Source organism: Crassostrea angulata, chromosome 3, assembly GCF_025612915.1.
Source record: "Crassostrea angulata isolate pt1a10 chromosome 3, ASM2561291v2, whole genome shotgun sequence".
NCBI lineage: Eukaryota > Metazoa > Mollusca > Bivalvia > Ostreida > Ostreidae > Magallana > Magallana angulata.
Window position 1 is genome coordinate 55,946,572 of NC_069113.1, and position 27,842 is coordinate 55,974,413.

The 27,842-nt window shown below is 33.2% G+C and overlaps 1 protein-coding gene across 1 annotated transcript; it reads right to left on the minus strand.

The window, feature by feature from the left end:
- Positions 1–1,618: 1,618 nt before the first annotated feature.
- On the minus strand, positions 1,619–20,726 carry LOC128176982 (microfibril-associated glycoprotein 4-like). Its single transcript, XM_052843489.1, has 7 exons — positions 20,714–20,726; positions 6,042–6,122; positions 5,752–5,889; positions 5,310–5,464; positions 3,844–3,940; positions 2,271–2,435; positions 1,619–2,051 (listed from the first exon to the last, which is right to left on the minus strand). The coding sequence occupies exons 1-7, from the start codon at positions 20,724–20,726 to the stop codon at positions 1,783–1,785; spliced, it is 918 nt and encodes a 305-aa protein (XP_052699449.1). The 3' UTR covers positions 1,619–1,782.
- Positions 20,727–27,842: the final 7,116 nt, after the last annotated feature.

A 27,842-nucleotide genomic window follows, 5' to 3' on the forward strand; every position in this document is an offset into this window, starting at 1 on the left:
CTCCTGGTGAATATATACAACGAATCATTTACTTCAGATATTTTTTTTTAATTTCTTTTTTTTCGTCAATTTAAGGTGCAAACGAATGGTATCATATTTTATGATTAAATTATATATATATATATATATATATATATATATATATATATATATATATATATATATATATATATATATATATATATATATATATATAAAGCACTGAATAGAATCAACAACACTAGGCATCTTTAAGGTGTCGGATCTAATATGTAGATACTAAGCCAGTAAACTGAATATATAAAGCACTAAAAATGGCTAACGACACGAACAATAGAAATTGTCAAATTTTCGGGACAACCCGTCCTTTCTTCATATATTAAATTAAATTAATTAAATTAATCAATTATAATTAAAATTGACGTCCGAGTAAATAAATGAAAAATTGAACCCCCGTTGTTAACTCGTACGGCACTTATGATATAGACTCGAATTTTTGATTAAAAAGAGATAAAATTAAATGAAAATAAATAAATAAATAAATGAATAAAATTAAGAAAAAAAATGATTTACAAATAAAAGGTAGTAAAGATACTAATAAATGAAAGAGGCGCAGTTGACAGATTAGATAAAATTACTATGTGGGTTTCAGGTGATATATGGCTATGAGACGTTCATTTTAGTGAAAATTTTCATTTATTAACTCGGACGTCAATTTTAATTAGCTAATTAACTTAATCAGGCGTGAAGTTGGCAGTCGATTGATTACTTTATAGCGATTGGCGACAGTATCAACACCTTTAAGAATCTGATCAAATAATGTGTATAATGTAGCTGTTCTTTTTCATAGTTTCTTAAGTAGTTTAGTAGTAGCTTTAGATTTAGTTTTCTTTGTTTTTTACTCATGTAATTTATTTTTTGGTACTGAAGAAGGGACGGGTTGTCCCGAAAATTTGACAATTTCTATTGTTCGTGTCGTTAGCCATTTTTAGTGCTTTATATATATATATATATATATATATATATATATATATATATATATATATATATATATATATATATATATATATATATATATATATATATATATATATATATATAATGTATGTAATCAACTATTTGACTATTTGCTTGATTTCAGTTTTATTATTTTTAACTGATTTAGAATGATTCAAAGTTGTTCAGTACCTTTATTTACCCATTAAAAACCTTAAAAAAGAGAAGCATACATCCCGAAATTCTATTTAAATATGAAAAGGTGTTGTCCCTTACCATGTTGGAACGCCATCTACCGGTAGTGGTTACTTATCCGTGAAAATATTTCTGATATTAAAAAAAAATCAACTGATTTGTTTATTGGTTAGAGCCAGTTTCATGAACTTTTTATTCTGGAAATCCTCTGTGATAAACATGTACATGCATGATACGCTAACATTTTTATACAATTGCAAGTAGATTTCAATTATATGATATAACTTATAGCTGCAGGAAATATCAATAAGGATACATCTGTGACTTTAATATCATGCACCCAATATCCTTTTTAGATCGATTTATTACTGTTGTTATATTACTGTTGTTATAGTACTGTTGTTATATTACTGTTGTTATATTACTGTTGTTATATTACTGTTGTTATACTGGTCGTCATACTTAGCTGTTAAACAGCTGTGAAAAATTCAATTCAATCAATTTCAAATCTGATAACATTTCAAGCATTGTTTATACATGCTCGTTTTGAATTTTTACATCAGTACAAATTTTCTTCGAAGTAAGAGAAAACATAAAAATAAAACTCTCTGTTTAGATGTTTCTTTTCATTTGATGCTTTCTAAGCATTATTGTTGCAGATTTGAGTGAGTAGTATATTCCTTTCCACGTGGGCCACAAAATTCTCTGCCACCGGGGAACATTTGACGAGTTTTTGTAGTAAACGCCCGTTAGGAGAGCATTGTAACAAGCCTTATACCACCAACCGCCTTTACCAGTCACAGCACAGTTTCCTGATGCAGATTCCAAATCTCTGTCATAAGTGGAAAATCTCTGGCCTCTAGCACTATCTAGCGAATCACCTGCACATAAATGCATGACGAGAGTAAAGTATACATCAGCACCATTTACTATCGACAATTCAGTTAATAGAAAGTCTGCATGTCAATATATGCATACACAACTTTTGATTATTTCTTCAATATGTAGTTCATTCAATAACATAGGGATCATAATTGCGATAACATTTATAAAAGCTGTTAAATAATTTCGCTGTAAAGGTGGAGTAAATTTTGATTTACCTGCGTTCCCTGTATAACCAGACAAAGTCAGACGATATCCGTCAGCCTCGTTTCCAATCCGGAAGTGGCTGTACTTAGCAAATCTCTTGTTGCCGGCGAAATCTTCCAAGTTGACTCTTAATTCGTACAGTCCGTGGACGGTTATTTCGTGTAATATCTGGTTTCCTGATATATAGAAATTAATATCATCATGTTATCTGATATCAAAATGAGCTCGAAAGATTTATCGCATAAATTATAAATCATTGTAGATGACGATTTCGGTCCCTCTTAGGTCTTGTTAACGTTATAGTTTATTTTTAATAGCTGTAAAATGTCAGTATTCTATAATGCAATATAAAAATGATATTGCCAGGATATCTTCATAAAAAAAAATTAACTGAAATTATCGGATAAATGTATTTAAAAAGATGAAAAAAGTTAGCTTATATAAAAATATAATATAAAACATTTTCAACATAGAGGAGTTTAATGTAAATACGCGCATTAATTTCCGCTTGCCTAAGACATGAACATTTAAAAAAAAATGAAATAATAAAGAAGTGTTAAATGCTAGTACTATGTAAGTAGCAAAGAAAAATAAACAAAAGCATAACACCCCCTCCCCCAACCCATCCCGAAATACCGCTATAGTACTTAAACATTATAGAGTGTATAACAAAAGTAAAGCAAGCGGGAACAATTAAAGAAGTAGGGAAGAAATTAACATCTTACCAAGTTTGATTTGATTTCAGTTTATGTTTACATAGTTTGCATAGTTTGGTTTTCATATAGCATTAGAATCCTAATTCAAAAATTCTAACTCAATTCTGCATTTAAGACTTATTTTTGGATGTCGTCGGTCCTCTGACACACACACAAATGCGGTGCCGACAAATTGAAGACCGTGCTAAGCATTTTAATCTTAATTCAAAATTCTAATTCAATTAAGCATTTAATACTAACGCGCAGTTTTCAATTTGTCTGCACCACATTGCTGTGTAATTGGACCGACGACATCCAAAAAGATTCAATGCATATATTTAAATTTTCATACTGATGTTTATTTGTTTATTTGTACGAAATATTGGGTATTGCCGCTATAAACTATTTATTTGTGCACTTAGACAGGGATGTGAAACACACATGGAACAGCCAGATTACCATGTTATTGAGTTAGCTTCCGCGACAAAAATATAGTGCCAAAAACTTTGTGGAGAAAAATCTTTTTCATTAAGGAGTAGATATATATTAATGATTATTTTTCAGAAGTACATATCAAATTAGTTATGTAAGATTGAAAGTTTCATTTCATTTTACAAAAATAGATGTACATAAAACAAGCAAAGATGTTTGTATGTGCCAAGCAAAGTGTAGTTTTGGAAAAATTGAACATCGCAGATTTCCAAAGCAAGCATTATGGGAAATATACTGAATGTAAATATATATGAATAAAAGGTAATTTGATTACAATCATTTAAATTTCATTTCTAGAGCTTTATATTTCTTGCATTACACAGTTGGCTGAAAGGAGTTATAAACACCTTTAAAATGACGTTGATCATGTGTCATAATTTCAATAAGTAATACAGACCAAGCCAATGTTCGGCGGAGACATTCCCAAATCCTCTTTGATACACTTCCCACTTCCTGTTAAACGTTTCAGAACCGTCCATTCTTCTTAGAAATACCTTAAAATGTTGAACACGATATGAACTGCAGAGTTTTTAACAAATGCATGAAAAAAAGTAATGCTAGAGAAACTAACCCCCCCCCCCTATTTTGGCATCGTATTGAAGGATACGGTTAATCTTACACTACGTCGGCTGATTCAATTCATGTTTAAGGGTATATATGCCGTTTTCAACGTTGTGATGTTGAAAATCAGATCCAAATTTTGTTAGCATGTCTAGATGTATGAAAAAAAAAAATACAGAAAATTTGACAATTTTTTGATAAATATTTACGAGGTACTAGCCATAATTTATAAATGAATAACAGCGATTTAGCTATGCATATTCATAAACGACTAATGTTTAAGGTGGGTTTTTTATTTCCGCACGTGCGTGCAAATGGTTATTCAGAAAAGCAGCATGCAGAATGAAGTTACACGAAAGTTTGTTTATACTTATAAACAGGCTGTGTGCTGTTAACAAAAAAATATCAGATATTGTCATCTGCATTTTAAGAGAATGGTTGCGTATCGGTGTCGATGACAATCGATGACAGCTCTGTTGCAACTGACTGCTATTTTCATACATTGATATAATATATACCGGTAATTATAAGATAGAACGGCAAAATTATGCCCTCCAGGGGCCGCTCGATTAAAAACATATACAATTTATAGATTATAAGCAGTCTTGTGTTACCTATTTACGTTTTATTATACCAAGACAATTAATATTGTACCATACGCAAAAGATTATTTTTTCTATTCTGAGGAAATATTTATTAATCTAAAAAAAAAAAAAAAACAAACAAAAAAACACATCGCTTTTTGCCCATCTGTCTGTAGCGAGATGTCGGCAAGTCCATATTTAAACATGAAGTTTTTAACACCGCTCAAAATGGTCTCCAATATAGATTCTCATATTACAACGTCCACTGTCAAACTGTTTCCTTTTTATTCTAACGCGTTATTCTACTGCCATCGGACAGACCACGTTTGCGAGTCGACTTCTTGTGTACGTTTTAAAATTGTTACATCGCGTGCTTATAAATATTTCAAAGTTGAGCGTTTACTGACCGACCCGGGTCATTAAATAAATTAATTAGAATTAATATCTAATATTTTTGAATGCGTTTGATATAAAGTGTATAATTTGCAGAAAGTGTATAACTTTTGTAGCTTAATTGAAAAACGCAAACATTTCTTTCATGTAAAATGTTCATTCATAAGACATACATAACTTAAAATTTTAAAACTTACATTTTTAAAATTAAAAAAAAATTACTTAATGATAGTTTATGACTAAGAGCATGATATTTTTAATTCTAATTTAAAATTGATGGTTATCTGATGACCTTTAATCAAAAGAAATTAGTTTGCTTGTATACCGTCCATCCTCCCCCGTCCAAGGTCATGTCACAATATACACTGTGACCTTGACCTCCTCCCGGATAGATCCGGTATACGCCACTGAGAGCCCTCGGCCAGACCATGTGAACATCACTACAGTCCACAGGAACCAGCCCAGACTGAACAAGATTATCTGGTTTTTTTTTTTTAAAACCCAGCTTATCATTTAAGATTTATTACAAGACTTTCTTATTCATATTTGGATTTCTGATTTACTAGTATGCTTGATTTCACTGAAAACAAAATCTTTATCATATATTGGATTTTAAAAAATACTATAAATTAAGAGAATACGATTATTTTCTAGTATAGGAATTGATAGAAGAGACGATATTTCCTGCTTTATTACGAATACAAAAATACATATTAAAAATGTATATCAAATCTAATTTTGCATTTGTAAACATACAATAAACTTACAGTTTTCTGGCGTTGGTTGCTTATCAACTGTCATACTGCTAGGAAACCGATAAGATGTTGTCAAAATGGTGGATCCATCAGCAGCCTTAGAGAGCTTCTGGGACCAATACTTACTGTGCAAGGCGAACTTGCTCGACACTACAAAGAATGAGTTTTTCATCCAATACATGAATGCGATATCTATATTTCCAGATGTATCGTGATATCTATATTTCCAGATGTATCGTCATCCATTCCAGAATTTAGATACTTAATTCTTTATTTCTTTATCAAACATTGAATACTATTACCTGGATTAATTTCTCTCCCATCAAATGCTTGAAAAACTATAGTTAGGATAAAGCACGCTTGTGCAAAAAGATCCAATATATCTATAAAATATATAAGAACATTAATGAATTCCATTCTATATACAAATTTAAAGCTAAACACGTTAAAAAAACCCATTGTAAAATAACTGATAATAATTTTCTTGACTTCTTAGAAAAGAAAACCCCAACATCCATTTATCACTTGGAATTAAATCCATGTCAATGAATGCATATCATTATTCTTAAATCCATATGTATAGAAACATTTCGTATAAAATGACAGTGATGTTTGACCGCCAGGCTCACCTTTCGCTCGGGGACTGAGACTTGTCTAGGTCTATCATATCATAACTTTTTTTATGAGACATATGTTTCAAAAAACAAATAGAATAAACAAGATCGACGATCAAGTATAATGTATTGTTGTGACTGAAGAACAAGCAGAGTTTTTTATCACATTAAAATGAAAATCAACACCAGCTGTTGCAGTAGTGAGAACGTATGAAAAACAAATAATATCAGATTACAAAAATAACGTCAAGATCATAAATAAACAAACAAAACAAAACAAAACATGAAAACACTTTTCTTTGTAAAAAATGAAGTTTTATTTTCTTGAATTAAGACATTAGTTTTCGGGTATATGAAACTTTCACTTTTAAATTCTGTCTCCTTTTTTCTTTATTGTTCCCTATTCTAACTAATATTGGGACATTACCTTGTTAAATACATGTATTTACAAATGGGAGAAAATGATTTGTAAGCGTATCAAATGTGAGAAAGTTTTTACATTTTACGTCGTACTTTGAAAAAATACCACGTTATTCATGTAGCATATTGACTTTAGCAAGTAAACCAAACCCCAAAATAAATACATTAATAAATAAATAGCAAAAAATCTACTACATGATTTATAAAATAAATTAACAAAAACGTTTTTAGGACCGACTGACTCTGAAGTTGGTAAATAGTAACAAAAAGCAATCCTAAATTGAAATTCAAAGTTTAGAAGCATATAATAGTTAAACTGTGTTATCAATAGTGTACTGCATGCGCCTGACGTATGTATGCATGAATTGATGGTTCTCGGCACCAAGTAAATCTAAATATCGAAAAATTTCAAAGCGCTGTGAAAAGAGTCGTGTATTTACCTAATTAATTTCTTAAAGGATTAGCAATTTAAGATGACTGGATGTTCGGGTTAAATTGTATTGATCTTCATTGTTAGAAGGGCTTTCTATATAGATACTAGTACAGGAAATTACTCAAATTTAATAGCTAAGATTTATGAAATTTTGTTGACTAGAAAAAAGTGTGTTGCTTAAAAAACATTTTTTTGTATATAACTTAGATCTGGTGGGTAACTTGTTGACCACATAGTCTCCTTATTTAATAAATATAACGGTCATGGTAGAAAAGTTGGTAGAGTCTCCACCGACAGACTGCCAAGTTGTCATGTTACAGAACCATACAGCTTCTGTTTTACAAAAAATCTGCTTCCATATTATCATTGAAAACATGACAATAACAAACCGTCAACCATCTCAAATATCCATTAAACGAAATGCACATTCAAAGCAGAGCAACGCGGACCTCCAAATAGATAGAGGTAGTATCAGTTGCTTAGGAGGAGTGAGCATCCTCTGCTGACCGGTCAAACTCGCCGTATGCTCTTTCTTGTAATCGGGGAAAAAATTGGAAAAGTCCGTAGACAATAAGGTGATTAATTAAGGTTTACCAATTAGTATGAAAAACGTCAGTCAGCATGCGACCCAGTGAGGATTGTATTTGCTGACAAGGTCGTTGTATCAACCATAAAGCCTTCAAGCGAGATTGATGATAGTCATGTTTTATCAACTTGTAGTCAGTAGCTTGCTTCGTCTTAGAAACTGTTCATACGAAGAGCATGCCCTTGCGTATCGAATCAACTTAGAGACAAAAACACCATATGCAGGTGATGAAGGTATATTGCTACATAAGTAAGAAAAGTTAACAATAGAAAAATTGAAGTCATCGCGTTTATCACAAAGTGTTGCTGTCAGGTTACCAACTATGTATATGTCAAGTAAAATATCCATATTGAAACAGGTGACGCAGACTCTGTGTTATCTTTTATTTCAAGTTCACCGTCTGGGATAAATATGGAAATAACAATTGTCAATTCATTATACGTTGTCAATATACCTGAATTTTGAGTTGAAGCCACAGCGAGTGATTTAATTTTTGTCACATACAAGGTTTTGAATAAATTCTGCTTCATAAGAATACAAAAATAGATCTGCTAACAATGGGGCACAATTGGTACCCATGAGAATTCCAATAGATTGTTGGAAGACTTGATTTCAAAAAATACATAAATGTTGTCTATCAGAAACTCAAATATCTTTTTAATGTCAACTTCAGAGTACTTGTGTGTGCTATAAGAATGGTTTTTAACCAAATAATGTTTTAGATTTTTAATGACAAGATAATCATTTTTACGACCATTTTTATTAAAGAAACAACTGTCGATGATATTAAAAAGCCTAGATTTTAATTTGTCATGGGGAATGGTTGTATAAAGCTTTAAAAAATCGTACGTTTTGATGCTATTGATTTTGGTAAGATTTTGTGACCTCAAAGTTTCTAATATTTTTTTTTTTTTTTTTTAGAGTTTTTTAATATCCACGACTGTTTCACACTACTTCTGGATTATATTGTTTTGCAGTATTCTTGAATTTTCTCCTTCACTACTGTGAGAATTTTAGTAAGGAGTAAAGAGAGAGGTTTGATAGAACATTTACTGGAACCTGCTGTATATCTCTGTTTGTAATGACTTTTGTGAACCTTTGGAATCCAATACATAGAAGGTAAATCAAATTCCATTTTGTGTATTTGGGATATAAAAGATATCCATTACAGATAACCTATACCGATAGTATACTTTGCAACAAAGAAATGTATGTTGCTGAGAAGTTGTCGGGTCGTCTGTTTTTTTTTTTTTTGGTTTTGTATCTGATATTCTGAACATTGCTTTGTTTTATTAAAAATTACGTAGATATGGTAACGCTTCATACGTCTTAGAATTGGCGAAGGTCAAGTAAGTACAACCATATCTGATGTATAATGAACAAGTAAACAGGGATATGTATACCGAGGCTGTAAGGGGGACAACCCTGGTCTATTAAAATGAGGAAAGCTGTAGCACGGGATATAATTCTCAATAATGAAATGTTATGTTAAGGAAATAGAACCAGAACACCAGTTTTTAAGCCACAGCCTTAGAGATGCAATGTTTGTCCCGCCCTTTATAATATTGCATATGTTAGAGTTTTTATGCTGTCCACAAACTGACAAAATGAAAGCACATACCTCACTAGAAGACCTACAATTCCTAGTCCACCATGAGGAGGATGAATTTATACCTATCACTCTTAGAGACATCTCCTGGTAGATCCTGGGGATTTATCAACAGATCACAGGGAACCTCCAGGCTTCCCTGTACTCATACCAACAGTCACTCAGACAAGATCCACTCCATGAAATACAGACTGTTACTCGACAGAGAATCCAAGAATTACACATGTAAAGATCACATGGATGGTAACAACGGATATCAACCATTCTATCAAAAACATTTGTGGCAATTTTTATTATAGAGTTTTAATGGTGAATCATTTTGAAGATTTTTGAAACTTCACAGTGCTTGATTTTGCATCTTATTCATCCGTTTTTTGTTACTGAAAATATTAACCCGCAAACGATTTTTTGGACTATAATACATATCATCCAGAAGAAATATTTCTGCACTTTTAAACTATTAACATGTTTCCTTTCATCTATGAAACCATGGTGTAGCAAGTTAAGTACGTGTCTTTGCATTTAAAAAAAATTGATTTGATGTGAAATTATCGATATTTTTTCTTACTTTATATTCATTGCATATGCGAGAAAGAACGACGAATCTTCATTGATATCATAGAACAATGAGTGAGGAGGGTGGTTTTTTTGCTTGTTATTAAAGTATTTTGCGTCGAAATATTGCATATTTTATATCCAAAATAAATGTCTGCAAAATAATGAATTAAAAATAGGTTATTTAGCTCATATATACATTTTTTTCAAATGATAATATCAATGAATTAAAATCCAAACGAATGCTAAATTTTGTGTTAAATTATTTGTTGTGGACAAATAAAAAGAATGACTATTGCTTATCTACTCGAAATTATGAAAACAGTCTATCTTGTTATATTTCTTTATAACTTTGTTATAAGAAATGTGCATTTTTAAACATAGAGGAATGTCTTTTTACATGTAATGAACACACAGCTGCTTTTTACAGCAAAGTTCACCGTGCTTAATTAGGATATATCCCGGTTTTTTATATTTTCATATCCGTGAATTGGGGAAAAATTCAAACAAATGTTTTATCCAGGAAGTTAATTTGTTAACGTTATTTACTTTTGAAATACATGTATCTGAAGTTATTTGAACCACAATGAGTAATATCCCATCGAGAATAAAGTCATTCGCAGATATTAAAGATAATTCTTATATTGTTTTATGTGTATGCAATTTATATCTAAAATTTATGAAGTTTCTTCGAAGCGGATTCCAAAACCAAAATAGACAAGATGTATTCCTCTTAAAAGAGAAATAACAGTGAAAAATCACAAAAAATGAAAAACAGTATTAGGATTTTTTTTAAATATTTAATAAATTTAATGTCATTATTCTACAATTATTTTTTTAATGACTTACATTGTAAGAACACATATTTAGTAAATTCCGTTTATTAAAAATCGTTAATTGAATAGCTAAAATGTGATATGAAACGTTTGACAAAACTGATTGACTATTCGTCGATCATTTAATGGATTCAAGGTGATGACGGTTCTTACCAAATATATTTTTTTGAACATTCCACATTAACATGTCAGGAATTCGGGTGACAGATTGATGATGAGCCTTAGCAAAAGTAATCACAAAAGACATAAAGAACATTTGCTCTAACAAATAATGCTACAATGTATGAAAAGATACAAAATATTAAAATATATTAAATTTCCAGGAAAAGAACTTTCTACATGAAATGTCTAATTAGGTCAAATAGTTTCATTATGTGATTAACACTAGTGATTATGGTTTTATAAAGAACAGATCTACTATAAACATATTATATTTGGCTGTGTATTTTTTAAAGCGTTTTTTATTCTTCTTTTTTTTCAGAGAACAGCTTCTGTCAAAACAAATTCATTTGTAAATATCATTTATATCTGTATTAGAATAGGCACATTCAGATAACTTAAATATTTATTATATAACTGAATTCAAATTTACCCTAATTTTTTGCAAATATTACTTTCCGGCAAATATCATGGACGGTAAATTAAGACACGTTTCAATATTATCTCAGTTTAGTAGCACTATATGAGAAACATATGTTATTTTGCAGATTCATTTTTATATTGAAGGCGAAACACAAACTTTAATGACACTGAATGGTCACGTGATGGACATTATTATTTATCTTAATTACCATTTAAAAAAAGTAAACGATCAAGTCTTTATAAATAAATTAGAATTTCTGCCGTCATGAGAAAAGGGCCCTTAAGGTCAAAATTTCACAAACTCACTTTTTTGTCAATTCTGATTTGTCATCTCTTTCTGAATACAAATATACAAAGATATCCAAGATCTTGTGTGTTTTAAGCATTTCATGACAATTTTAGTAAGAGATGTTAATACGACTTTGACGTAGCTCGTCGAAAACATCACGAACGTCAAAAAAAATTTTGCATTAATTTTTTTTCTTCTACACTTCCTTTCATCGTCTTTAATTGTTTGAAGTAGAATTAATTCATATTTTTCTACAATTCTAGATTTTTTACAATTTAAAAAAAGAGATCAAAGCATTTTGAATATCCAGACATAGTTAAAAGTTCGGCACACTTCTGATGACTCCACATGCAATACCCCCCCCCCCCCCCCGAACATAAAATAGATAGATAAATGGTATGTAAGGAAAACAAATATCAAACTTCCCCAAACCTTTAAGTATATCAAAGTTATTCAAGCTGCCGAGAAGCAAATTAAATAAGCAAACATGTTACAAACATAAAGATGGTCAAATTCAATGCCTATGTTTCCACAATTATGAAATATTTATTCAAAAGTGATTTCTTGCTGTCAGTAAATTTGATCGTTATTTTGAAATAATTCTATTCGGGATCAAATTAAATTGAATTGAAATTACTTAATATTTTAATATTTTAAATACATGCATTTCGTTCATTTCTTATTTTGCAACTTCATAACCATTTTTGATGTTTAAAATTTCAAAAGCACGTTATTACCTTATACGGTGATACCTAAAAAAATAATTCTAACTTTTTTAAAAAGTGTAAAAGCGCCATCAATGCAATTGATATTTAAGAAATAAAGTACGAGTTTTCGTGAATGTTAAATAAAAACCTCCGAGGTCGAGAAATTTTGTTTTGAAATATAAAAGCCGAGGCGTTAGTCCCGGCGAGACAGTCTAGTACATGTATGTCGCTTCTGGGGTATATTTAAGGGTATATCATTGACTTTAATAAAGTCTTACATCTTACCAGATCGTAATATGTTTACTATTTATATTAAGTTTTATAAAATGGGGGTTGTCATGGACGCCTATATAGGTATCAAATTTGAGGTGTTTTTTCCGAGCTTGCCGGAAAGCCCCGAGAAGTTGCGGTTTGGATACCATGATATCCGAAAATCTAGCAAACAAATCATACTGGAAAATGAGTTATTTGCAGAAAAACATTTAAATCACTATCAGTAAATTGATAAATAAACGTTTGTAAAAATGTATTTCTGGTCATTAATGCGTAACGATCACGTTTAGTACACAATAAATTCATACTCTGATATTTTAATCATTGTATCATTTCAATTTTCAATTTCTTTATTGCAGAAGACATACGTGTGTGTGTGTGTGTGTGTGTGTGTGTGTGTGTGTGTGTGTGTTATTTTTGAGTGTTTTTTTCTGTAACCTGTATGTCATTCTCCAAATACAAATAATTCTGTAAACATATGAGTTTGTACGCAAAGGACAAGATCTGTAAGGTCTGACCGTCCATTTTTACCGATATATTTGTACTGTTCACCACTATATTAAGTGTGTGTGTGTGTGTGTGTGTGTGTGTGTGTGTGTGTGTGTGTGTGTGTGTGTGTGTGTGTGTATTGATAGTAATAACAATTTAAATCAGCAAATGACAAAATGTAGTTTAAACCATTCTGAGTGTGAGGGCTTTGTAAATGAATTTTCCTTAATTACACAACTCTTTGATATTGTTATCACTTTGTAACTGTATCAATTTGTACATGGATGGTTTACACCAGTAATACTTTTTATAAGCCTGACCTTAATGCTAAATACACTGGACATACAAGTATAAAATGATATTTGTCTTCAATGTCTGTAATACAAGTTTTACACAATCTATTGTCTCTTGGTATATTTTGATGTCGTCCTGTTTCAATAAGCAGGTTTTGTGATGACAACCTCATTTGAGAAATACATTTTTTGTACATCTTTGGTATTGATATTTCTAAATAATATTGTATGCAAAAATTATCAACTAAGTGCTTGTAAATATAACATTTTGTTTCTATTTGCATCTTGCCATGCAACGTTTGAATAAAATTGTCTTTAAGTCTTTTCTGAATGATTGGTGGACAAATACGACTGTTTAAATTACTTTGACCATTTAACATGTAGTCCAAAATCATATAATTGGTCCTTAATAAATTTTGCCCAGCTTTGATAATTTTACTTTTCATTTTCATAAATACAATATGACCAGCCATAAGCAGCTCTTAATACACAACTTTCTGTCTGCAATAATTTAAACCATAACTTAAACAATCGATATATTCGACTGAGATATAAGGTTAGACGCCCAGTCTCGAAATATAACATAGTTGTATTTTTTGTTTTAAGAACACCAAGCACAAAGCGCAAGAACTCAATGTGGACCTTTTTAATATCTTATCCCTTGTGGGAACCTCAAACTTCACATCTATAATTTACAATGCTACACGCATAAGTATCAAAAATAGAAAACACAGTACAATAGTATAAATAAAGCTGATTAATTGTTGATTTGAGAGCAAACACATCTTCGCTAGCCAAGGGTTTACGATTGTAAACCCTTGGCTAGCGAAGATGGAGCAAACATGGCTTTGCGACCTTGTACCGTTAATTGTTTTTGAGTAGTAAAAAATTTACCATTAAAATTGAACACAACGCCTTGATACACAATACTGGTCCACAATTTCTAAATTGTCACCGTTATAAAGCCATTTCTCGTTGATGCGGTAATTCAAACCATTTCTTAAAATAACAACTTTAGTGTTAGATACATTTACATCAAGGTTTCATTCGTCTGTATAGAACTGTTAAATATTCAACATGCTCTGTAGCTCATCAATTGATTCAGAAAACAATACCATGTCAGGAGGAGATAAAGACTAGTCTTAATGATTGCAGGTCTGGAGGGGCAGTACCTTTTTTTATAAATTCATTTTCAAGATCATTACAATTCGTGGTCACATTAAGGGTCCTTATTTGAACGTCTTCCGCAAATTATATTTTTGAAGTTTTAAATATGTTGGTTAAACTGTATTGAAATATAACTTAAAGCAGGAAAACCTTTTGTAACAAATATTTGAGCTCATTTTATATATTGACTAGACAAATAGTCTGTAATAGGGTGAAAAATGATTATTAATTTGTCAATGAAGAAAAATTTAATATTTTCCCTTTCATCAATTTCAACTGTATTTCTTTTACAGGTATATGTTTATTTGTTAAAATTCATCAAAAAGTGATAAAGGAATAATTTGGGACAGTACATAAATGTACACGCTCAAACTTCAGCCGATTAAAAAGAATGTGTGTTCGATTATAAAGTACTTTATAAAAATTCGATCTTATATATATATCGTTGCATCTTCGCTAGTAAAGGGTTTCTGATACAAACCGCTTCTCACAAACCCTTGGCATATCGTGCTAAGTCAGGATTTATTTTTCGTCACGTGATCTCCCATCCTATTTTTAGGTCACCTGAGTAATCTCAGGGACCCTATTGCTATTTATTTTTGTCCGTCGTCGTGCGTTGTGCGTCGTCCGTTAACAATTTTATATTTTTAACTTCTCTTTAAAAACTGCAAAGTTAATTGTTACCATTTTTGTTGTGAGGTATCTATATGGTAAGAGGAACCTAAATTGTGAACTTTATGGCTCTACCACCCCCGGGGCGGAGCAGGTGGGGCCATATATCCAAAAAAGTCAAATTTTCAAAAATCTTCTTCTCTACTCTCACACATGTGAGAAAAACAACCGGGTTTCATGGTTATAATGTCTATGAAGCCCTCTACCAAAATTGTGAAATTCATAGCCCCTAAGCCAGGGGTTCTAGCTCTAGGGTGGGGCCAATATTGCCATAAGTTAAAATGTATTAAATCTTAGAAAATCTTCTTCTCTAATCCAATATATAATAGTTAAAAACTAAATGCATGATTATGATGTTCATTAAGCCCTCTACCAAAATTATGAAATTCATTTACCCTGGGTAAGGGGTTCAGGCTCTAGGGTGGGGCCAATATAACAATATAGTAAAATATATTAAATCTTAGAAAATCTATTTCTCTACTCCCATTCACATTTGTTAAAAACTAAATGTCTGATTATAATGTCCATGAATCCCTCTACCAAAATTGTGAAATTCATGACCCCCTGTGTCAGACGTTTAGGCTCTAGGGTAGGGCCAATATGGCCATATAGTAAAAATGTATTAAATCTTTAGAAATCTTCTTTACTCCCACACATGTGGACAAAAAACTTAATACATGGTTATGATGTCTACTAACTCCTCTATCTAAATTGTGAAATTCATGGCCCCTGGGTCAGGGTTCAGGAAATGGGGAGGGGGGGGGGGGCAATATGGCAATACATTGTTACTGCATATGTTTAAAAATCTTCTCTATTCTCACACATCAGTATGAAAAACTGACTTTATAATTTTGATTACCAGGAAGTCCTCTACTAAAATTTTTCAATTTCATGTCCCCTGGAGTATGGGTTTTGACTCTAGGGCAAGGTTAAAATGGATGTATACGTGTTAATGCATATAATGTTTAAAAAAATATCTTCTTTACTCTCACACACCTGAAATGAAAACTGAATGAATTTGTAAAACAGATCCTTAAGTTTTTCGCCAAAATTATAGGTTTCATAGTTCTTTTTGAAAGGAAAGATTTCAGGCAGGGAGGTGGTCGTCATTGCAAATTTATAATTTTTCTACTCTAGAATGAAACCTAATTAAATGCATATATGAGACTCCTCGACAAGTTTGTGTATGGGTTATATGCTACTCAGGTGGTTGTTAAGGCCAATTAGCCTCTTGTTAAATCAGCTAAATGATGAAAGATGCCATACTATATATGTATACCTGGTTCAGAAAATGCTGCCTCTATAGACATTGATAGTGAAAAGTAGGCAGAACGTTTTAATGCCCAGTGTATTCAATACATAGGAATAATGTGAAATGTTGCATATAGATCGAATTCATTCGAAAGGTGAAAAACTGAGGGCGGTAAACAGTTGGTAAATTCTCAATCTACGAGCGCATGCCTCTGTTGATAAACAACCTAGTGTACTTGTTATTGCACCATTGAATGATACATGCATCATAAAGGCTCAAACAAAAGGACTAGAAAAATAAGGGTTTTGAGCTACATGTATTCGTGTTAGAGACACTCGTGAATAAACAGCAGGAAAACATTGTTGATTTCATCAGATATGCTTTGCATTTTTTGATTGGTCAAACGATTTTAGTAAACCCCAATCAAAATCCAGGAAAAATCCCGACTTTTGATAGCGCGATAAGCCAAGGGTTGGTAAGAAGCGATGCGGAACAGAAAACCTTGGCTAGCAAAGATGATATTGTTGTTAACAAATTTAAAACTTTGAATAATACAGCTCACCCCATGGAAGAATCCATATTAACCAATGGAAATTTCATCAACAGGACTTTGCACCAGAATGTCTCATTTATTAATTTTTACGCACCGCTATTTAGTGAAGGAGTCAAAAATAGAAATTTTTGAGGGGCACATCATACAATGTGAACACTCTGGAGCATACATGTAGTATGCATGCAGTTTACTTTGGGTTTATCATCTTGTTTTGGGAGTCCTTTATTTGCTTGAAAATGACGGAAAGGAGTTGAATATTGTTATCTTTATGCCATTTAACATGTAACTGTTTTCATTTCACTGAAAAGCTTAAAATAATGAAATGGTTTTATTGATTTATTTATTCTATGTAATATGACTTATTACTATCACACGCCTCTTTAATTATTGAACATCGGCAAATTTACCTGCAAGTCGGTAGTCTGGGATTTTAGTCAACCTGATTTCTTTTTCAGACCACAAACTACTTATATACAGCTTAGGTAACTAATACATGCTTCAATTGAATTTATTTTGGATGTCATGCAACCTTTTTGGAAAACTATAATTACTTGTTTGATGAATAACATCTCTATACTATGTATATTTTCTACACTATGAAAAATTAAAAAGAAAAAAGGCAACACTAATTGCAAAACGTTAATGCTTTTATCTCTTAAATCATCAGACATTTTACAGTCGTTATGACCCTATTACTATATAATTCGGACATGTCATGTCATTCCAAAAATTTAATATATACAATTATATGTGATGGTTGCAACAAATTTTATATCGGCGAAACTGGGACAACATTAAGAACAAGAATCCGGGTGCATAAACAGCAAATTAAAGACCCAGAGTACCGGAAAATAAAACTCAGCGAGCACATCGATGTATGCGGAGGCGGGCAATTTAAAGTGTTTCCATTTTATAAACTTTTTACAGAGAGTGCAACGGAAAGAAGAGAAAAAGAAAAACATTTTATTCAAACTTTAAAACCTTGCCTCAACAGACTGCTATAATTTAACTTTTTTATGTATTGTGTATATATTTCATTGAATTACCCTATAGATTACGCGGAAATATCCCTCTACTACGTTACCTTTAACTATGACGTCATTGTATTGTAGACGTCACCAAGTAACGTAATTGTTATTTTAAAAACGTCTGAAGATTGAATGAAAGCGCTAACGTTTTACTCTGTGTTGTCTTTCGTTTTTCAAATTTTCTATATTAGATATATATATATATATATATATATATATATATATATATATATATATATATATATATATATATATATATATATATATATATATATATGGGTTCCAGAGGCCGTGAGTTCAAGCCTCGATCGGGGCAGAAGGTGGAGCTCCAACAAAAGTGAATTTCTCTGTGCTTTATATATATATATATATATATATATAGAGGATATCTATATTGTGTGATTTTATATTTGCTTTATCCAACGAGTTGAAATGGTGTATATATTCGCGAGGCTTGCCGAGCGAATATAACCATTTAAACGAGTTGGATAAAGCAAATATAAAATCACACAATTATAGATGTTCTATTTATCTCATACAATTTGATTTATATTATGAAGCTTTTGAGACAGTCCCTTGTGTGACCCAAATTGGTTTTTTTTTTAAGATTAAAAACGATGATGCAACGTTGTGTTATGCGGCTATTGTGACCTTGCGCAATACAATTTAGTACGTCATTCCTGTTTCACTGAAATAAACCTTTAAATAATTTTTTAGCTCTAGATAATTTTTCTTAGAGCTTATTCACTTGATTAAAAGGAAATTTCGATTAGAAGACTTGAATAATCAAGTTTGTTGACATACACAAAGTTGCGAATGCTCGTTAGTTTGAATTGACTCGAACGAGTAACAGTTGTTGATGCATGTTGATACAAACACTACTAGGCTAGCCTTATGAGTCGAAATTGAAAATATTGAATAAGGATGCTTACTGGTGGTGGAATAAAAATCTTGTGAAACATTATTTCGGTAAGTTTTTGTATATAAACACAACCAGATCTAGAGCGCTCTGATTTCATCGCGTCGTCAGGATGAACTCCTTGATAGTTAACGTAGTTTGTAGTTTTATAAACTTCACAAAGCAAATTGAAAGTTGGAAGTGGGCTAAATTTATCAAAAATCTTGACAAACAAGAAAAAAGGGTCTAACTTGTGGTTACGGTTATGAATAACTTTGCAAAAAGGTGGGGGGGGGGGGGGGAGCTACCCCCCCCCCCCCCCCACTCACAATAGCCCCCCGGTTCCGACGCCTGTGCTACGCAGTTATGTGATTTCCTTCGTATTTGTAATTTAAATCGTTGACAAAATCAATTTTATATTAATTTTTGTAGTAGATATAATTATGTTGAAAGTACTCGCAAATCTTCGAAAATAGGTCACTGAAGCGTTGAAGCGAGGGGCTGTGTCAAAAGTAGTTCCGACCGGAAGTATTTGATATAGCATCACCCGTGTGATATAGCAAAGGTTTATCACACGGGTAATATACACCACACGTATGAGATAAATATATATATATATATATATATATATATATATATATATATATATATATATATATATATATATATATATATATATAATATATGATATATATATATATATATATATATATATATATATATATATATATATATATATATATATATATATATATATATATATATATATAGATATATATATATGTCTTACATTCGCTATTTGTAGAACAAGCCGAATCAATATTAGTTTGACCCTAACCATATACATTGTTCGACTTTAATAGCCCCAGTATTGTTATAGCATTTTCATTTACACAAAAACCTTTAAAAATTCAACACTTAAATTGTTATTTAATGGCTATTTATATGTACACATTTTGTGCAAAGTGTACACGAGTGATTCAAAATGCCCCAAACTGAAGAGGGTAAAGAATGCCGCCATTAAGTCATTTTACAAAATTTGCTATTGTCTTTCCACAAATTTATTTGAAAATTAAATTTAAGAAATTTAATTTTTAAATAAATTTGTGGAAAGACACTATGACTAGACACCGCCCGCCCCCCCCCCCCCCCCCCCATTTTTCGCAAACTTATGTATAAACATAACCGAAGACCTTTTTGATCAATTTGCTTCAAACGCCACTGGATTGTTTATTGTTTTCGATTTCTAAGTCTACCGCGTATTATACAAATTTCCTCCACGGAGAATAGCAAATACATTTATAAATCACAATTAATTTAGTTACCTCTTATAAGTTTGTATGTAGAGTTATTATTTGCTGATAAAGGCTCTTTGTTATTTTCGTTTGTTGATGTTTTGCAAATAGTTAAATTGGTACTTATAAAGGTCACAGTTTGGTTATCTGGTTACACACATACGTACTAATATTGTCATGTACAAATTTTGATTATCAATAATCTAAATTTTTGTAAAGGACAGGTTATTGTGTCAAAGATTTTACTTCTGTTTTCTTCTTTTAAATTTTAGCGCGATTTTAATCAAAATACTTTCTCAGAGTTTGAATATGGCTATTGATCGGAAAAGGCTTTTGTCAGGTTTAAATGTTGGTTAATCTCATTTTCTGGTTATAGTAAAAACGTCAAATGTCTTAGAGTTTTAGATAATTGAATTTCCTCACCTGTCATCTTCATTTTGCTAAAATCGCTTACTCATGTTACTGGCATTATATACTTCAAAGGAAATTAATTGGCTAGGTAATTTACTTAGGGATTAACTCAGGTGTCATGGTATGAGCTATTATTTATTTATCGTTTTACACATGTTACATAATTTTTGTTTTATATACTGTTGAAATTCTTTTGTACATTAGTCAGAATCGGACAGCCGTCCCGATATCACCGATCTTTATCCAAATAACTGTCAGGTCCTTAATAAATGTTGAAATGCTAATTGGACTTTACTCTGTTACTTTTACCAAATTGAGGGCTACTACTCGAGTGTTGATCGGGTATAGTGCAGCCGAGTGTCGATCGAGTTGTACAGTGGTCCTAATTGGTGGTGCTAATTTTATTGTCGGTAATCGTCCCAAACCTTTCTGGACTGGACATTGCCGGGAAAATCCTTACGGACATTCTTGGAAAGAGGATAATCATGCATTTTAGCTCACTTGAGCTAAAAGCTTTAGTGAGCTTTTCTGAACACATTTTGTAGGTCGTCAGTCTGTCTGTTCGTCTGTAAACTTTTCACATTTTCAACATATTCTCCAGGACTACTGGGCCAATTTCAACGAAACTTGGCACAAAGTATCCTTGGGCGAAGGAAATTCAAAGTTGTGAAACTAAAGGACTACCTCTTTTTCCAAGGGGAGATAATTGAAATTTTTGAGAAAATTTTCTTCTAATCAAAAACCATTTGGCAAGAGAAGCTGAAACTTGTGTAGATTTAGAGTTAAAACCATGACCTTCGGGGGTAGGGTTGGGCAACAGTGGGGGTCTTACTTAACATCGGAATATATAGAGTAAAGCTTTACAAATCTTCCTCCCAGAAACTAATCAGCCGAGAAAACTGAAACTTATGTAAAAGCATTCTCAGGTAGTGTATATTTACAGTTGTGAATATCAGGACCCTTAGGGGTAGGATTGGGCCACAAAAAGGGGGGGTCGAACTTTTACATAGGAATATATTGTGTAAACCTTTGAAAAATTTCGTCTCAGCTGAGAAAGCTGAAACTTGGTTCCTTATGTATCGTACAATCAACATTGTGAAAACCATGTTCCCCGAGGGTAGGGTTGGCCACAATGGGGGGGGGGGGGGGGTTGACCTTTTACATAGAAACATATGTTGTAAATTTTAATAAATTTTAAAAATCGTCTTAGGAACTAATCAGACAGGAAATCTAAAACATGTCAGGATGCGTACTCAGGTAGTGTAAATTCAAAGTTGTAAAATCCATGACCCCAGGGGTAATATGGGGCCACAATAGAGGGTCGTACATTTCCATAGGAATATTAAGTGTAATTCTTTTCAAATTTTCTTCTACGACACTAATCAGCCAGGAAAGCTGAAACTGCATCCTCAGGTAGAGTAGATTCAAGTTGTTCAAATCATGACCTCTGGGGATAGGGGGGCCAATAATGAGAGTCGAATTTTTATATAGGAAAATATAGAGAAACACTTTAAAAATCTTATCATCAGAAACCAGTTGGCAAGAAAAACTGAAACTTGTGAGGAAGCATATGAAAATACACTCCCCCCTCTAACCAGCAAGGTTACATAATTTAAACTGCGGAACATTAACTGGCAAGATTGGATATATACAGCTTACATTAATTTCACCTGTTACAGTCAAAACATTTGAAATGAGAACAAATTGACGCGGACATCTGAGAAAACATTGGATTGAAGCTGTTGTTATAAGAAGTGTATTTTCAATCCACCTCAGCATTTCTGACTTGCTATATAAGTTAATAGAAAAACATTATCTTTCATCAATTATTTTAAGTATATCATCAGCAAATTTGAGAGGATCCCAATCCGAGAGAGATTATACGCTGGGCGATGACTCGTCATAAGTCTGAAATCGAGTGGGGGCATTGTCGGAACAAGGTTGATTCCCAGAGGAGAATAATTTTAAAATCTGATTTAATAAGTTAATACTATACCCAGATAAGATTTTTGCTAAGTTAATGTATACAGATATGCGCGTTTAATTTGTTGTTTATCAAGCTAAACACTTACAAAATATATATATATTACTTATATCGACACTGTTGAATATTTCTGACGTAAATATCGTAGAAAAGTTTACAATCAATTAAATCTGTGTTGAAACAGACGGTTTTTATGCTGTAAAGGGATTTATCGTATTATTACCTTTCTGACTCGGGGCCTCAAATTTTAGAGAGAGAGAGAGAGAGAGAGAGAGAGAGAGAGAGAGAGAGGAGAAGAAGAAATCGATCTGGTAAAGAAATTGATTATCTTTTTATCTGCGTCTTCTAGAAAAATCTAGGAAAATCTAAATTTGACAACTTTTGCTGAGCAGTCAAGTGGAGAACTGCGCAGTGATTTGAAGGATTTGCTAGATCGAAGTATGAGTAACCTTTTGCCTGAGAAAGTGTCAAAGGTTGAGGAGTTTCTGCGCAGAAATCATTATTTGTTTGCAGTTTCTAACTACGATTTAGGACAGACAAATGTAGTGCGCCACAAGATCAACACGGAACAGGCCAAGCAACCCATTAAGCAAGCTCCTAGCATGGAAATGCGGATGCGCTAAAAGAGTGCCATGCGCTCAGAGTGGTTTTGATTCTTCTTCAGAAAACCATACACTGACAATTGAATCTTCGGTGAGAACTGTGCAGAAATCAGAGGTGAAACGCGACCAGATTGATAGTTGTCTTCAGGAAGCTCAAGAGCAGAATAGAGACATTAAGCTTGTAAAACATTGGGTCGGAAAAGGTGAGCGCCCAAAATACGATGATATCTCTATGAATGGATATGTAGTAAAGTCTCTGTGGAATCAATTTCCTAGACTCGTTATGAAAGATGGTCTGTGAATGCGCAAGTGATCTTTGCTCCTCTCAAATAAAGAAACCCATCGACCATTATACCTGACCAAGAACGCAGACACGTCTTGGAAATGGGTCATGACAATAAGATCTCATTGCACTTGGGAGTGACAAAAACGTTGGCTAAGATACGCCAAAGGTATTACTGGCCAGGACTTCAGTATGTTACAGGTTGTGACAAATGCACTAGGCGTAAAAATCCTCTTAAAAGAAAAAAGTCTTAAACATAGAGCACCGATGTAGATTACTGGATCAGGTGTGCCTATGGAAAGAATTGCGACCGATATATTATGTGAGCTACCTGAAACGGATAGAGGCAATCGTCACATTTTGGTTGTGTCTGACTACTTCTCAAAGTGAACGGAGGCATTTGCTCTGCCAAATATGGAAGCTGAGACAATTGGTCGCACTATTGTTGAGGAAGTTTTTGTAAGGTTTGGTATTCCCTTTACCAATCATTCGGACCAAGGAAGGCAATATGAGAGTAAACTCTTCCTAGAGATGTGTCGGCACAACACCCCACCACCCAAAATCCGACAGGATGGTGGAGCGTTTTAACCGCACGTTGCTCTTCATGCTAAGCACTTATATACAAGAAAACCAGCGTGATTGGGATCTGCACCCTCTTTACATACTTATGGCCTATCGTTCTACTGAGCACGAGACCACTCGTTTCTTACCGAATATGCTCATGCTGGGACGCGAAGCGACCACTCCATTTGATGTAATGTAATGAAATGCCTCCCGACATAAAAGATATACCAGCTAGTCAGTGGGTTTGGGTTTTGCGAGAACGATTAGAGTCGGCGCATAAGCTGGTCCGCGAAAACATACAAGGCGAAATGTTGCACCAGAAAAGATACCATGACAAAAAACTCTCATGGTCCTCCTTTAAAGCCGGAGAAATTGTATATGTGTTTTTTCCCACAAGAAAGAAAGGATGCTCTCCTAAATTGACGTCGTTTTGGAGAGGGCCATTCTTTATTGAAGAAAAATTGTCTGATGTCCTATATAAGGTTGCATGCGGAACGAAAGAGGAAAGCACTGTAATTCATTGCGATCGCATGCGGAAGTGTAAACCGCAGACACTACAACGGGAAAATGATGTTGATATATTAGAGATTGAAAACAGTGAGGGAAATGAAATTCCAGAAATGTTTGAAGTTCATAAAAATGAATATCACACTGAAATCAGTGGAAACACAAGTAATAGCGTTTTAGATAGACCAAAGCGCACTAGAAATGTACGTGCATGGCATGATGATTATATTGTAGAGTATAAGTGTTAGGCTGTTTGATCGTGATAGTCTTGTTTTAAGCAGAGACTTATCGTTTTTATTTGAGTTTGCAGAAATCATTTGTAATGATTATTGATTGTTGTATTTTGTAGATCATGACAAACACCACAAATACAAAGAGAAAAGAGGGACACCTCTGTCCCATGTGTTCATTTCGGGTTCAAGAAGAATCGGAGAGGTGGGAGAAGCACGTGGTTGAGTCTGGTAGAAAACGGAGACAAAGGCGGTTTGAGTGTGAATATGCGACCAACAAGAAAAGCGACATGGACAGGCATTGCCGGACGCACCATGGCGGATACGATAAAGCTGCCAGCGGGAGTGAAGAAGACTGGGAACAGTTGGATCCCGGGACCCTCTCGGATGTTGTGGGTGAAACAGCTTCTGCAGCTTCTTCAGAGATGACACATAGGAAACCACATAGGAGACCTGATCCCGTCCACACTCCAAAATCTAAGCTGTTAAACAAGTGCTCTATGATGCCAAGCATCCTATGACAACTGAGAGAAGGCGTCTTGATCGAATCCATGAGTCTTACCAAAGAGATGGAAAGTCAAGTGTGGAAATAACTGAAGATGAACTTTGGTTTTAGCGATTGAAACTTTATCAGATTTTGCAAGTAGCAAGTCTTACATTCTGGAAAAATCGTTTAATACGGTTGAAATATGTTTGTGCTTTACAAAACCTATTCACGAATAGTCAGGAAGACTTTTGTATTTTGTGATTATAAAGATTGCACATTTCCTATTTTGTTTTCTTTATTGTTTATCTTATCAAAAATGCGAGACGCATTTCTTGGAAGCGTGGGTAGTGAAGCGGAAGTAGTTAATGAAAATCAATAATCCCTTTCTGTTCTCTAAAGTATGTTTGATGACTTCCTGTTCTGAATTCCGTACTGTTCTCCGAGTCTTTTGTCACGTGACAGGAGTGTATATAAAGCGGAGACAGAACGTTGAGAGTCAGTTTCGAAGTAGAAGTCGACGGATGAACATCGAGGAGAACAAGGTAATAGGAAAAGCTAGGTCTTACGTGCCTGAATAAGGCTCTCGGGACCTGAAAATAAAGCTTTTTATCTAAAAGATAGTCGACTTAGCATTACCTATATTTTATTCACGGTTGCGCACTTTTATAGTTCGGTAATATACAAGAGCGCAGTAGACAGGCGCTCGCGCCCCAGGGAGAAGAAAAGGATTTTGTACATATTGTTGATTAAAATTTGTGATTGATCATGAGAAAATTGATTATATTTATCATAGCTCGAGTAGAGCAGCCGAATTAAAATGATCTCAAAAACGTTAAAATACAATAGGAAATTAATGAATTTTTGACCTCGTTGCTTTATCAATAGATATACTAAATCTCGCTATTGGTCGAATGTATGTAGACTTTTGAAAATATTTATAAACTTAAGACAGATTTTAAATGATTATAATCCCGATGCATCCTGCCGTACTGACTTTTTTTTATCAAAAGGGAAAAATCCAATCGGTGTTTGCATCTGTCTATTCCTAGGCTAAAACACACACGCGTGGGCAGTTAACACACCTAATCAGAGTCACCTGGTCGTTCGTATACGGTAGTTCCGAGTGTAAACTTCGGAGGTTTTTTTCTTAATCCCAGACTGACAAACAGATTTGTATCTGTATATAGACATGCACAAAGAAAGAAATGGTATACCGTCTTTAACAAAAATGATTTTTAGCGCTGACTCTCAATCAGTTAGAAAATAATCATTAAACAATGAAATTCAAATTTTTTAAATCCATAGACATTTTCCCGTAAAAAGAAATAAATACGTGTATACTTTTTGGACGCCAAAAGTACATTAAGCTACTAGCCACATTACTGTATGTTATCTGTAGTAGTTCTTATTCAAATACTGAAATATTCGTGCGAGAGAGAGAGAGAGAGAGAGAGAGAGAGAGAGAGAGAGATTTTAGTTTTTTTAAAGGGTTCTGGAAATCAATATAATTATAAGCAACATATGTCAATAAAAGCATTTATACATGCATGCATGTATCTGTATGTGTGAATATCTACTAAACAGTTCTCCTTTTAACGCCATTTAGAATACTTAAAACGTTAGTGGATTGCTAAATTTTGTGTGCATACATTGAGATGTCGGCATTTCTTTGATGCCGACAAAACGACCAAGCGAACTCTAACGCGGTCGTACTGCACTTCGGCGGCATGTCTTCGATGCCGGTGTAACGACGAAAAGTGACCCCCGTAGAATATTGACCCTGGGGTCAAATTTCTACGGAGAAAACTGAACCAGGGTCAGTATTTTATGACAAGTAGGGCCCTTTTTCTACAGTAGAAAACCATTCCAGACCTGTAGAATTACGACCCCCCACACGTTGAAAACTGACCCCCATAGAATTTTGACCTCGTTTATAAACTACAAAGAAATTATAGAAATTAAAGGCGATACGTTTAACATTCATGTTTGGTGAGTGTTCGGGGGGGGGGGGGGGGGGGGGCAGCGAAAGCATATGAAAGATTAGACAGAAAAAAGTATGCGCCTCCCGTTTTACCCTTTTTATACATATATAACATCACTTTAAGCAAAGCGATGTATGTGTTTATATTGAAGTACTAGTCAACCTTTTTTGCCCCCCCCCCCCCTCCCCCCCCCCCCCCGGAGGTATCTGCATAATGATCTGCTCGCATGCGCTCTCTTTTTGCATTATGCTCGATTTGCTAAATAGGCCCCAGTATTGCATATTTTTAAGAGAAAAAAACCAGATAACAGATGTGTAATTTCGACAAATAAAGCGGATTTTTTGTATCTGTTCGATTTGCTACACCGGCAGCTTATTGATGAATTTTTTTTTTAGCAAGAGTAATTCCCCTTTGATTAAATTTTTTTTATGATTTAATTAATGCTTCAAATAATTACCAGTAGTGTGATAATTATTATTTTTATAAAATAATAAATTTTTAA

Excerpts from the sequence above, each read along its gene's own strand:
- LOC128176982 (XM_052843489.1), bottom strand. Across the intron at positions 5,890-6,041 it reads TGGGAGAGAAATTAATCCAG|TGTCGAGCAAGTTCGCCTTG; the intron begins GTAATAGTATTC and ends CATTCTTTGTAG. Across the intron at positions 5,465-5,751 it reads GCAACCAACGCCAGAAAACT|ATAATCTTGTTCAGTCTGGG; the intron begins GTAAGTTTATTG and ends AAAAAAAACCAG.